Here is a 12,624-nt window from a genome sequence, read left to right on the forward strand (position 1 = left end):
GGATTCCGTTTAAAGGTGCAGCTCTGGCAACAACATGTGCAGCGTGGCAACCTTGAGATGTTCCCACTCACCGAGAAACTGCAGGATGGCAACACTGCTGCAATGTGCGAGGTGATTGGCAAACATTTGAAAACTCTGGAGGAGAAGTTGTCATTTTATTTCTCTTCAGCCTTCATAGAATGCCTTGACTGGGTTAGGGACCCATACAGCTCAGCATCCGTTGCTGGAAAGGACATGACTTTAAAGGAGCAAGAGGAACTCATTGAACTGAAACAAGATCGTGGTTTAAAGCTAAACTTTGCTGATCTTCCTTTGGACAGTTTTTGGTTAGCTGTTGCCAAGGAGTTCCCCATTCTGGCCAACAAAGCTATTTTGACATTGCTCCCGTTTTCAACCACATATCTGTGTGAGCTGAGCTTCTCAAGCTTGACAGCGATAAAAACTAAAAACAGAGAGAGACTGAGAGCTGTTGAGGAAGAGCTTCGTGTGTGTCTTTCTACCATTCCTGCCAGGATATCCATGTTGTGTTCATCGAAACAGGCCCAGGTTTCACACTAAGTGAGTACAAATACATTTAGAAACTATATTATTAACTATATGTATTATATGTACTGTGTTAGTGTCTTTTTGTGTCATTTTGGTTGGTGGTGTGCCCCAGGATTTTGTAAATGTAAAAAGTGTGCCGCGGCTCAAAAAAGGTTGAAAATCACTGCTCTAAAAGTCTCTAAGACCTGAATGACTGTATGAGAGAGACACACAGACAGGGAGAGAGAGAGAGAGAATTAGTGAGAAGAAAGAATTAGTGAGAGAGAGAGAGAGAGAGAGAGAGAGAGAGAGAGAGAGAGGCTCTGATATCTCTGGTAAACTTTCTCATTTTCTCATTTGGAGATTGTACTATGTTTTATCTTTTACAGCTTACATGACTGTTGTCCTGCTCTGCCATGTCTTTCCTCGCCTCTCCCTCTTGTGTCGCGGTGTGTGTAAATGTCACTCGAATCAGGAAACTTGTCAGAATACTCATATCTGATTGGCCGAGCTGCAACACGTAACAGCTGCAACAAATCATGTGTGTGCGGCTTTTATTTTAAAATGGGGTGTGTGTGTGTGTGTGGGGGGGGAGGGGGGTGGAGGAGGGGGGAAAGACCTCTAAAGATCCCTAAGACCTGAATGACTGTATGAGAGACACAGAGAGAGAGGGATAGGAGTGTATGTGCGCGTGTGTCTGTGAGTCTGTGTGTTTATCAACATCACTAATTGGCTCAATCGCGAACACCTGTGTGAAAATATTCTCCATAGAGATCCCATTGAAAATAAAAAGCTTAATAATTCGAAAAGTTTAAAGGTTAGAACTATGAAAAGTCATAGCACCCCTCTGGTGAAAGAGCTGAACATTTTAATAGTTGAACGGTTTCTGTAGCTTAAAAATGAAGGAGAAGAAGAGGTGCGACGGAAGAAATAGAAGTTGAATAAAGATTCGAAGAACAATAGTTGTCTCCTCATTGAACCATGAGACTGTCTCCTCATTGGAACAATTGTTGGAATGCTTAACAGCATTCCAACAATAAAGAAACAGGATAACAATAGTTGGAATGCTTAACAGCATTCCAACAATGACAGGTGTGCTTGGAAAGCTCCCGCTTTGTGCTGGTTGCAGAAGTAAAATCGACTCCTGTGTCTCTTTTTTTTCACGTTGAATGCCAGAATAAAAGAGTGTAGTTTGCATTCAGGTGTGGGACAGCATTGTCTTAAATACTGTCAGTGAGATCTGAACACTTTCCTGTCAAACAGAGAGACGAATGAGTTGTATACTCTACACATGAAGAGCTGCTGCCGTTGTGAAAATAAAAGCACGTTCCTACTTGGTATTTGTGATCCTCTTTTGCCGGGAAGCCAAAGTATTTCTCAGTGTAGGCCGACCCTTTAAAAGGATGACAAAGAGAAACAGAGACATTGTGAGTGTTTTAATTCACTCACTATTCATTCACAACACTTCCAAAGCCTTCCAGTCTTACTTCTTCACTAAACACTGGACACTGTGTTGCTCCGCTCGATTTATTTGTCTTATTAGGTTGGTTTGACATTCAGAATCGGTGGTCCACTTGTTTAGTGTTGCTTTGTAAATCAGATCCCATCACCATTGAGTAGAGCTTACATCTGATAATGAATACATGTCAACATTGATGACCAACTATGGAATAATTAGTTTTACTGGCTGTTTGAATGTCTTTGTCACGCTTTGGATTGATAGGCAACACATTCAGATCATTGTGCTACTGTAAGTATGTATGATATTCCATCGCTCTATGATACCATGGAGTCTCCAGTTTGTTATGGGGGCGACAGCGATGCCACACCGGAACATGGAGCTGTGGGACAGGAGCAGCAGAGCAGAAAGAAATCCTCCGTACGCCTGGAACAAACAGAACATAGCTGCTTTAAGAGAACGTCGGACAAGAAACAGAAGTCATTTTCAGTGGTTATTGATTTATTCGCTAGAGATGCTATGTTACCTTTCCATAAACTCCAACTCTGTTGCCATCGATGTAGGGTAGTCTGACCAGGTGCCTGGAAATGTAAAGAGTTAACAACACAGCAAAACTGAAGTGATCCCTTCCAAATGAGACTACACAGTAAAAGAGTTTCCTTGGTTTCCTAATTTAGCTTTAGCAGTCTGAGTTAGCAGATCAAAGCATCAAATACCACAGCTTGGTCTCATACCGAGGCACACCTCGGCATCTGGATGAGACACACTGGGCTTTCAATTAACTCCAATGTAAACCCATCAGCATCAATTTGATATGGTCAGAGCAACTGACGTAGTATTACGAGTGAGAAAGTCCAGAGCAGTCGGGGGAACCTTCACCCAGGAGACCAGCGCTCGTGTCCCGTGTAAAACCAAGTCACGGTAACAGTTGGTACAGTTTGGATGTGACCCATATGTCAGTCTACTTAAACATTATACGCATTATTTATACAGTATTAGCCATCTTTTAAAATATTTAATTCCAACTGTTGTACCATCTATATTGTTCTTTCTTTTCTACTTGCCCTATTTATCTTTTCTTCTTTATTTCCTTGTGCTGCTGCAACAACAAGCTTTTCTCTCCTGTGATTAATAAAGGCTTGTCTTATTTTAAATGAGCACAGCTACGTGGAAACAGCAGGAAGAAGTATATTAAGATACATATCAACACATGAAGCACCTTCAATACAAAAACACAAACATCAATGTCAGCCATATTTGGAGAAGCTACTGTATACAATCAACTGACTCATTGTCAGAAACAAAAGAGAAGCTTACTCCAGAGCTGCGATCTGGTCCTGAACATCCACAGTTCCCAGTCTCTGGTGAACCTCGTGCAGGACCCTCTGACCCTGGAAGCCGCTGCCCCGGCCGTCCAGACGAGCCACGAGGACGCTGTCTGAGCTGACCAGCACCGAGTCCCAGCTGAGAGAGAAGCGGTCAATGACAGCCTGACCACCGGGGGCGCTGTCCCTGTGAGAGGACGGTATGAGTTTAGTCCACAAAAATTCTTCAACACATCAAAATAAAGCCAGAATAAATAAACATGTTGGTTCATGTGCGAAACATGATTCAGATCGGTAGTTCACAACCTTTTAGGCTTGTGACCACTTCAAACTAAACCTTGTCTACTTGCAGCGCCTTCTCATTGGTTGCATGTATCTACCTAACAATGAGGTGGACATCATCATCATCACACGACCCTTCAAATCTGATCTTTGTTGGAAGTTGTGAACTTGTGATTTAGGGCACACATTTCCAGCTTGTTTACCAAGTATTTGATTCTCAGCTTCTTTATTTAATACTTTAGAATGAAATTTTTCTGCATTGTTTTTCGATATAATGGAAAATAAAATGACATACAGAATCAGTAACAGCGGGTGCTCCTTTGTTTCATCCAAACCTATTGGGACAATCAACTCCAGACGAAGTGCTGCAAAAACAAACACAATTTCAAGATTTTTATTTATTGTCATATACATACAATATACATACATGCTACATACCATAACATTCATTTGAACATTCAGGCCAGAGATTTTAAGGTAAACATAATGCATAGTCAGCACGATAGAAGTCCATACTAGTCAGTCACAGTAAAAAAAAAATCAACGGGAGAACTTCAGCATAAAATAGTTTTTCCTGAGTTAGTTGCTTCAACCCGTTCAACTCTTCAAATACCGACGTTTGGTCCGTGCCCCTCGGCATACGAGTGTTTGTGTCCCGTTGGTCACTTGTCTATCACGTGATTTGTTCAGTCACATGCGAGACGCTAGTATGTCAAGTTATATTCAACCATGCATTTTTCCGATAGCTAAATTAGTGGTTTTGTTGCGTAAAACCAAACTTCCTGTGAAGATGGAAGTTTATTTTGAAAGGACACTATGCATGTAACAAGTGTATATTTAGGGACCTAGTGTGTCGATCTCCGATGCCAAGAGGCACTGACCGAGCATTAGTGTTTGACCAGTTGTTGTGGTGGAGTTGAGAATGTTGTGGTATTTTGAACGATTTAGCTTGCCTTAAGGTTTGACACAGTCTTTAAAGCGTAGCCACTTGGAGTGCGTGTCCACTTGGATCGGGCCAATTGATTGGTTTCCGGAAGTGTTGCTTGCAGCGGTGTTATTTTATTTATTGGTTTATTTGAACGGGACAGTGCACATTAATAAAAAACATTTCTGCAAATGTGCCAGAGTCAGCCAAAAGGCTATTTTTCATCTGTAGTCCTGTTGTTGGTAGCTGCTGCACAGAGCGCTGCTTGCATATTAAAAGTTAATTAATATAGCACATGACTTGTCCAAATTGCAACAACTTTGACAAGGCAAGGCAAGTTTATTTGTATAGCACATTTCAACAACAAGGTAATTCAAAGTGCTTCACATAAAACCATTAAAAGCATCAAAACATAAGGCAAAAGAAAAGGAGAGAAAGCCCTCCCTTGGGCCGCCAGCAATACAGCCAGCAAGCGTGAAGAAAATCGGAGACAGATGGATGGAGATTCCTTGCTTCATAGTCAGACAAGAAAGTCAAACTCAAAGATGTGTTCAGGTTTCACACCAAAAACCTGAGAACGTTTATGAGTTATTCACACAGTGATGTGATGTGAGAGTGGTTGAAATGAAGAGGAATTGTTGTCAGAGGCGTTAACTGGTGTGAACCAGCCGGGCAAAGATGGGAGGACGGCACTGTCACTAGAGGAAAGGTGAGAATATCGCTGATCAGAGCTGTTAAAGGACTGGAGGACTGAAGATGAAGCCTATGAAATGAATGTTTTGTCTTTGGGGCTAAACTGCCTGAACTTACCTGAATGAATCAAAGGGTTCTATGAGAATCCTCATAGACCTCCCTAAATTAAGCTGAAACAAACTCGGTGGGTCATGTGAAAAATGAAGTCTTTGTGCATGCAACGTTTGAAGTCAGTGCTCCCATCTGACTTTATTTTGTCTCGAAAGGCCTTTAATATGTTTCACATTGTCTCTGATGGTAAACACAGACTAGAAAAAGGCAGCCATATGGTGAGCCGTCGCCTCCGATTGAAACGACACAGGGCTTGGTTTCTGATTCCGGGGCTGTTTCATAATCAGCTCAGAAAGCTGTGCACCTGGTTGCTCAAGTTGTGTTCATCCTGAATGTGCACGTCTGACATGCAGATGTGAGTGAGACCTGCCGGTCCAGCTGATGGGTACGTATTGGGCTGGAAACCATCACGACTGTCACCATTGAAGATGATTGTTACAGTATGTCCTACCAAAGTTGTTGATTTGTACGGTTCTTCTTTCCCGCTTGGGTATCCCCCTGTTTATCAGCGCATGTCTTAACGCTGTGTTCCTTTCCACAGTTGTGTGCTCTGTGACAGGACAAGAAGAAGAATGACTTTAGTTAGAAGGAAACTCATCCCTGCAATAACTAAACAAAACCCTCCATAACTCCTTCACTTCAATGTCCTGCTGTTCTATAAAGTGTGCCGAGATAATCAAAACTCTGTTCACATTCATTATCAAACAAACAACCAGTGGCGGCTGGCCAATAGGGCGTCATGGATGACGTCATGCTAATAACTTAGTTAAAAACAACGGGGACAGATCCAGCACGGACAGTCATACTGGGATGTTTGCTGAAATCGATTGGATGTGGCACAGCCCTAGAACATTTTCCATCAGCCGCCACTGCAAAGAACTGTGACTTATAAAGTCCCACGAGTCAGGAAACTGACGAACTAACAAGGAATCAAGGCCAAACAGCATGGTGACTTAGTGTGATACAATAGAACAGGAATCATCAACACCCTTCAATCTGTGAGCCTGCAGGAGAGGACGAAGATGACCGATGTATTGATCTCAGGGACTTCATTTACATAAATGAGTTTGAGTAAATTCGATTGATTAATGCACTTTTCAGGCAGTCATAAAATCGGCTTCCACCCAAACATAGTGAATAAATATACATGATGCAATTGATTGAAGAAGTGGTCGAGTCTGTTAGTGCCTACTTACTGTTCATATCACTCAGTCTGTGAAGAGTAGTTTGGGGTATTCCAGGACCTGTGGGGGGGGGGTCTATATTTTAGATCGGGGAATGCAACTTTATCATACATTTGATCAGAACTGTAACACATTTGACCATAAAGTGACTGTTCACCCAAAAAAAATCAAAAATACATATCTTTCCTCTTACCTGTAGCGCTATGTATCAAACTAGATCAATCTGCTTTGAGTTCAACGTGACATTTTCTGCCGCTTTGAGCACCACAAGCTCCATTAATACATCCATACATGTCATCATTCACCCCCACATCAGGACTCTTAACGATCGAACTAACATTCACACACATTCACACGCTGAAGGAGTAGCCTTCAAGAGCAGCCTTCAGGAGCAGCCTTCAGGAGCAGCCTTCAGGAGCAGCCTTCAAGAGCAGCCTTCAGGAGCAGCCTTCAGGAGTAGCCTTCAAGAGCAGCCTTCAGGAGCAGCCTTCAGGAGCAGCCTTCAGGAGCAGCCTTCAGGAGCAGCCTTCAGGAGCAGCCTTCAGGAGCAGCCTTCAAGAGCAGCCTTCAGGAGCAGCCTTCAGGAGCAGCCTTCAAGAGCAGCCTTCAGGAGCAGCCTTCAGGAGCAGTTCAGGGTTAAGTGTCGAGAGCAGGGGTGGGCTATTCTACTTCCCAAGGGGCCACATGAGAAACAGGGACCGTTGTGGAGGGCCGGACCAATAGGCTGAACTCAATCCTGCTCATCATTATTCCACCTCTTTATAAAAAGTACATTGTATGGTTTTCATAAGCTGTGAGTGGTAAGAGTAAATATTATGATCAGTGGTGGAACATAACTAAGTATATTTGCTATAAGTACTGTACTTATGTACAAATTCAAGGTACTTTACTGGAGTATTTCTATTTTATTCAACTTTGTATTTCCACTCCACTACATCTCAGAGGGAAATATTGTACTTTTTACTCCACTACATTTGTCTGGCAGCTTTAGTTACTTTGCACATTATAACTTTTCAAACCTTTCCTAACTACCCAAACTGAACAATAGAGTATAAAAGAGTTCAAATAAGCTCCACCTAAAACATCTGCAGCAGGAATAATGATCCAAACATTTGTAATATCCATACATAACAGCAAAACACTGACAGGGATCATGTTTCTGATGAATTGGTACTTTTCTTACTGTTGTTTGTTGTCCAATGACCTCATGTTCTGTTTGTCAGTTCAGTGAAGGAGTGACTGAATCAGGCTGAATGTGTGAGGTGAGGTGTGACGGACAGCTGACAGGTGATGGTCAGTGAGAGAGGATCTGGATCTGGATTAATTAAACTTCATCACAGAGAATGTTTGTCCACATGTGGAGGTCGATCCAAAGAGAACCAACATCTTCTGAGCATGTTGCTTTTGCAGCTTAGCTAGCAAAGCCTCAGCTGTCCGTGTCCGCTCTGCATCACCAACACATCTCAGGCAGCCATCATGACCCGGCCCAGCTCCGGCTTAAGCTCGGCATGCCGGAAGAACCACTTCGGGAGACTCGGGATGTTTCCATGTCATGATCCATTGAGTTACATACAGTAGTCTCTCTGGCATTTATTGTTAAGATAATAGTGTGTAGCTGGCTTTGTTTTTCGTGTTTTAGCTGGCATTAATGAACACATGTCATACACTGACTCAATTTAGTGAAAATGGAATTACGATTGAGAGCTCTCAAAATGAACACAATTAAGATACAAAGTTTATTCAATGATTAATTAACTCTGACAATAGTTTAGAGCCAAGTGAATATGTGATGTGACGGTGAACCAGGTGCTAAACATTGCTGTGAATTCATTTCAGCTATGATGTCTCTGCTTTGGTCATAATGAGGCGTTACCTCTGCAGTGGAGGAGAACATGTTGATAGTCTGGGCTGAGGGTGGTGTCATAGTAGGTGCACTGTGATTTGAAGAGGGAGCAGGTGAGGCATTCTTTATGGAATGGATCCAGTGTGGAGACCCTGTTAGAGGTGTGTGAGGACAAAAGAAGTTCAAAAGATGTACAACTTCTGAGATATAAGCAGCATGTTTCTAGTTTCTATCCTTCAGGCAAAAGACAAATCAATGAAACATGTGCCATAATACGATGCAGTCATTTATACGTATTACACTGTAGTTTAATGCATAAAATGGGTTTCCATCTCCTTCTTTTTATGGATATATATTGTGCTTGAAAAAAAAGTTGAGATGTAAAAGTTTGCTTATCATTTGAAAACATGTCTGAGTGCCTTGGTGCATGAAATCAATCCACTGAAGCCGCAGATTAACTGTGATGAAAACTGTTGGTAGTTCAGATGTGTGTGGCGCGTTGAGCAGACTCATATTCCTCTCACTAACACATGAAACTAACAGAAATGTCATATTTCCATCAGCTTTTCCACATATATTTCGAACGTTTGAGATTTGGCTTCTGCTGATTTCTTGATGTAAACTCTCTTCTTCTGTCATGCTGTAATTGCAGATGCGAAGAAAAACGGTTTGTCTCAATGAACCAACATCTCATATTGACGTAACAGTAGTCAATGGAAATGCATATTATTAAGCATTTTCTTTGGCCAATTTGTTGGAAATTTGGTCAGAAATGTGCACAATGTTCGGATGGTAACTTGACTATTCAGCTACATGACTCACTTGAATGGACATAGCTATTACATTTTGTGATTATAGCAATTAATACATAATTAAAGTGTTTTTTAACAATACAATTATTAAAGAGTGGTTTCTAACTCTCTTTGCAAGAAAGAAAATATGCGTATTTCCCAAAATGTCAAACTGTTCCTTAAAGCTACTATGAGGAACTTTCAATTTATGTTGCTTTTGATACCCCTTGTGGACAAAAGCGGTAGAATTTCCAAGCACCAGAGTTCCTTTGGAGAACCTCTCATTTTACTGCAGCAGGGTTTAAGAGTCTGCCCCGCTCAGGTCTGGTTCTGTCTCCCTTCCCTCCAGATTCAGCTGAATCTCCATGATCCATCTGATTTTGCGACTTGGTGGCACCGATGAAAAGCATGAACGATATAGAAATAGCCAATCTTCTCACTGATGGTCTCGTTCACTTTTCTAGGTCATATAGAGGCATCAGCACTAAACTGAGACTGTTTCATAACCAGTTAAAAGTTCCTCACAGTGACTTTAATGAACAAAGGTGCTCTCTCTACTTCTATAGCGAAGACAAATCAACATGGTACCTGTAGAACTGCCGTTGTGTTGAGCCTTCCTCCGTACTCAGGAAATAACTGAAAAACACATTACCTGTTATTGGAGCGTTCATATTGTATTGTATGTCATGTCACATATTGTATGGTGTTAATATTGCATGCTTACAGTGAGTTTGTGCTCTCATCATAGGCCAGAATTCTCGAGACCTCCCAGCTTCCTGAGGTCAGGTGGCGGAGGTTGACCTCTTCACCCTCAGACTGAGAAGCACGAGAAAGAATACCGCACAAGAGAGCAGACAAAACATGTCAGCAGGACCTCACATAACCTCATGGTGTTAAAGGGATGCACTTGTGAGTTGTTTGTTTTTACCTGAGTGAGTATTGCTCTGAACAGATCAACTATTGGATGTACGAGAATTTTCTTCAATAAAACAAAGACAAAACTGAGGTAGCTGTTTTTGGAGCCAAGCAGGTACGGATAGAAGTCAGCGCCCTGCTATCGGGAATGTGAACAACCACAGACCAAGCCAGTAATCTCAGTGGAGTCATGGACTCAGACATGAATTTCAACAGCCACATTAAGACAATTACAACGTTGCCCTTATATCACCTTAATCTTGTCTCAGCAACATTTGGAAAAAGTTGTCCATGCATTTATCTTCAGTAGACTCGACTGCTGTAGCGGTGTCTTCAAAGGTCAACCTCAAAAAAGTATTCAGCAGCTGCAGCTAATTCAGAACGCTGCTGCTCGAGTCCTGACTGAGTACAACAAAGTGGATCACAGAAGTCCACTTCTGAGGTTTTTACACCAAATCCCTCTCAAGGATTTGAATGGTTTAGTTCTGAGCTACATTATGAACCATCCAGAGGTCTCAGGTGGTGTGCGACGGGTCTGCCCCCTGAGTCAAAGCTAAAAATGGAGAAGCAGCGTTCAGTTTCTATGCGCCATATATCTGGAACAAACTCCCAGAAAGCTAACTCTCACTTCTTTTAGATCAATGCCGTAGACTGTTTGTTTTGCCGTTGCCTTTTAGTAAATCATTTCTTACGTAGCAGAGTAACTTTACTTCTTGAATTTTATACCTATTTTTCGTTTCCATTCTTCTGGATTTTGAATGACTGTTTTTAATTGTATAATGTGTTTTATGTACAGCGCTTTGAATCGACTTGTTGCAGAACCGTGCCATATCAATAAACTTGCCTTGCCATTCAATCTTCTCAGAGATTATCTCCAGAAACTGACTTCATCTGGCACAGATCCCAGTGCCCCCGGTGCATCTACTGTACTCTCCTTAATTTATTCATCTGAATATATTCTGAATTCTCTCGTGTTTAAGGAAAATTTTGTTTTATAGTTTAAAATGATGAGACTTCAAAATGAAAACCGCATGAGCAGTGTGAATAATTGGAATAGCCTTAGGACAGATAATATGACTGCAAAAATAAATAGACCCAAGAAGTTTCATATTGTACACAGTAAATTCACCTAACTCAATGTCGTTTATTTTATTAAAACGTAATAGTTTTACTTGGTTAGAGATCATGGTGATGTGGTTGAATGTCCCGCGACCACCGTGTCTTAAGGGCGTAGTGATGAAGAACGTTGTGCAATCCTTGGAAAACACTGGCTCTTCATTCTGAGAAAACAGAAGAACAGCAGACATACGCCCTGCCAGTATTAGGTAGTAGTGGTTAGTGGCCATGGAGAAAAACCAGCTGCCTGGAACAGGACAAGAGCTGATGAAGTGATGTGCAATAACGTGATAGGTTAAATAAAACATGGCTTTTCTCATGAAACACTCAGACAAGCAGACAGGTTGTTCTTTAGCGTTGGTGATCTACAAGAATTACCTTCCTGCCATTGTCAACGTATTTGAGATCGACTACTATATTTTACCAACTATCATAGAAAAATGAACAGTGTTCCTTAAATATTGTATATATCTGGGCGGCAACATCCTCGTCTGAAAAGTGAAGCCGATGTGGAAGTGCCTTAAACTTGCATTCTCTCTAGTGTCCACCAGGGGGCGACTCCTCTGGTTGTATAGAAGTCTATGAGAAAATTACTCGACTTCTCTCTTGATTTATTACCTCAGTAAACATTGAAAACATGAGTTTATGTCTCAATCTCTAGTTTCAAGTCTTCTTCAATCCAGCATGATGTTCATTTAGTAAATGATGGTTCCATTTAGATTATAATAGACCATAATGATTTAGGGCGGGGCAACATTGTGATTGACAGGACCACAACATTCTCCGGTCTGGGAGTTGTCTTATGTTTCACAACTTAATCTCTTTCACAGTGTGTTTTCACATATATTGATAGGCTTATAAATGATGATGGACTGACACACTCACCTGACGATCAAGCCACTTTTCTGACATCTCCACATGCTTCTGAGTGGGAAAGATGAAGTCAGTACATGACACTTCTATAAATGAATTGTAGAAGACTAAAGAAGTCTCACCGATAATGTCCCTACCTTGGTGCAGTCACTTGTTGTGACATCGCACAGTGAAAGTATTGACATGTTTTGAGCTCGAGTCACCCAACGCACACTCAGCCTATCCTGTGTCACCCATTTCACCATGGTGATGTAGTACTCACTAAGTAAAAACGTACAAATGGTAATGGTTAGTAGTCACCAAAAAATAACACATATTATTTTTTATTTGAAATGTGTTTTAATCATACCTCTTTTCAAAACTGTCAGGCGGTCTCAGCTCAGTTGTGAGGGAGCTGCCGTCCAGACTGACGACATAGAGTCTGGCGGTGGGATTGATTTGTCCCATCTGGGGTGAAAACAGTACAAATGTAGAATTACATTCACAGGCTTAATCGAATCGGACGTAATATCCGTGATGCACACTGCGTGCACTCTAGCGATGAAGATAAGCACTGAGCAACACGCCGCGCTTGCTTTCTAT

The 12,624-nt window shown here is 41.6% G+C and overlaps 1 protein-coding gene across 1 annotated transcript in view; it reads right to left on the reverse strand.

The window, feature by feature from the left end:
* Positions 1-12,624, reverse strand: part of LOC306783152 (inactive dipeptidyl peptidase 10-like) — a gene marked incomplete at both ends in the record, with an annotated part of 162,919 nt that overhangs the window by 5,719 nt on the left and 144,576 nt on the right. Inside the window, 14 exons of the mRNA XM_079276688.1 lie at positions 1,860-1,918; positions 2,311-2,410; positions 2,511-2,565; positions 3,302-3,496; positions 3,887-3,956; positions 5,772-5,870; positions 6,517-6,564; positions 8,378-8,499; positions 9,727-9,774; positions 9,863-9,954; positions 11,226-11,333; positions 12,055-12,093; positions 12,180-12,303; positions 12,392-12,489. Coding sequence (XP_079132814.1) covers positions 1,860-1,918; positions 2,311-2,410; positions 2,511-2,565; positions 3,302-3,496; positions 3,887-3,956; positions 5,772-5,870; positions 6,517-6,564; positions 8,378-8,499; positions 9,727-9,774; positions 9,863-9,954; positions 11,226-11,333; positions 12,055-12,093; positions 12,180-12,303; positions 12,392-12,489 — 1,257 coding nt within the window. The remainder of the gene's footprint in view (positions 1-1,859; positions 1,919-2,310; positions 2,411-2,510; positions 2,566-3,301; positions 3,497-3,886; positions 3,957-5,771; positions 5,871-6,516; positions 6,565-8,377; positions 8,500-9,726; positions 9,775-9,862; positions 9,955-11,225; positions 11,334-12,054; positions 12,094-12,179; positions 12,304-12,391; positions 12,490-12,624) is intronic.

Source organism: Melanostigma gelatinosum (assembly GCF_949748355.1).
Source record: "Melanostigma gelatinosum genome assembly, chromosome: 10".
NCBI classification, from domain to species: domain Eukaryota; kingdom Metazoa; phylum Chordata; class Actinopteri; order Perciformes; family Zoarcidae; genus Melanostigma; species Melanostigma gelatinosum.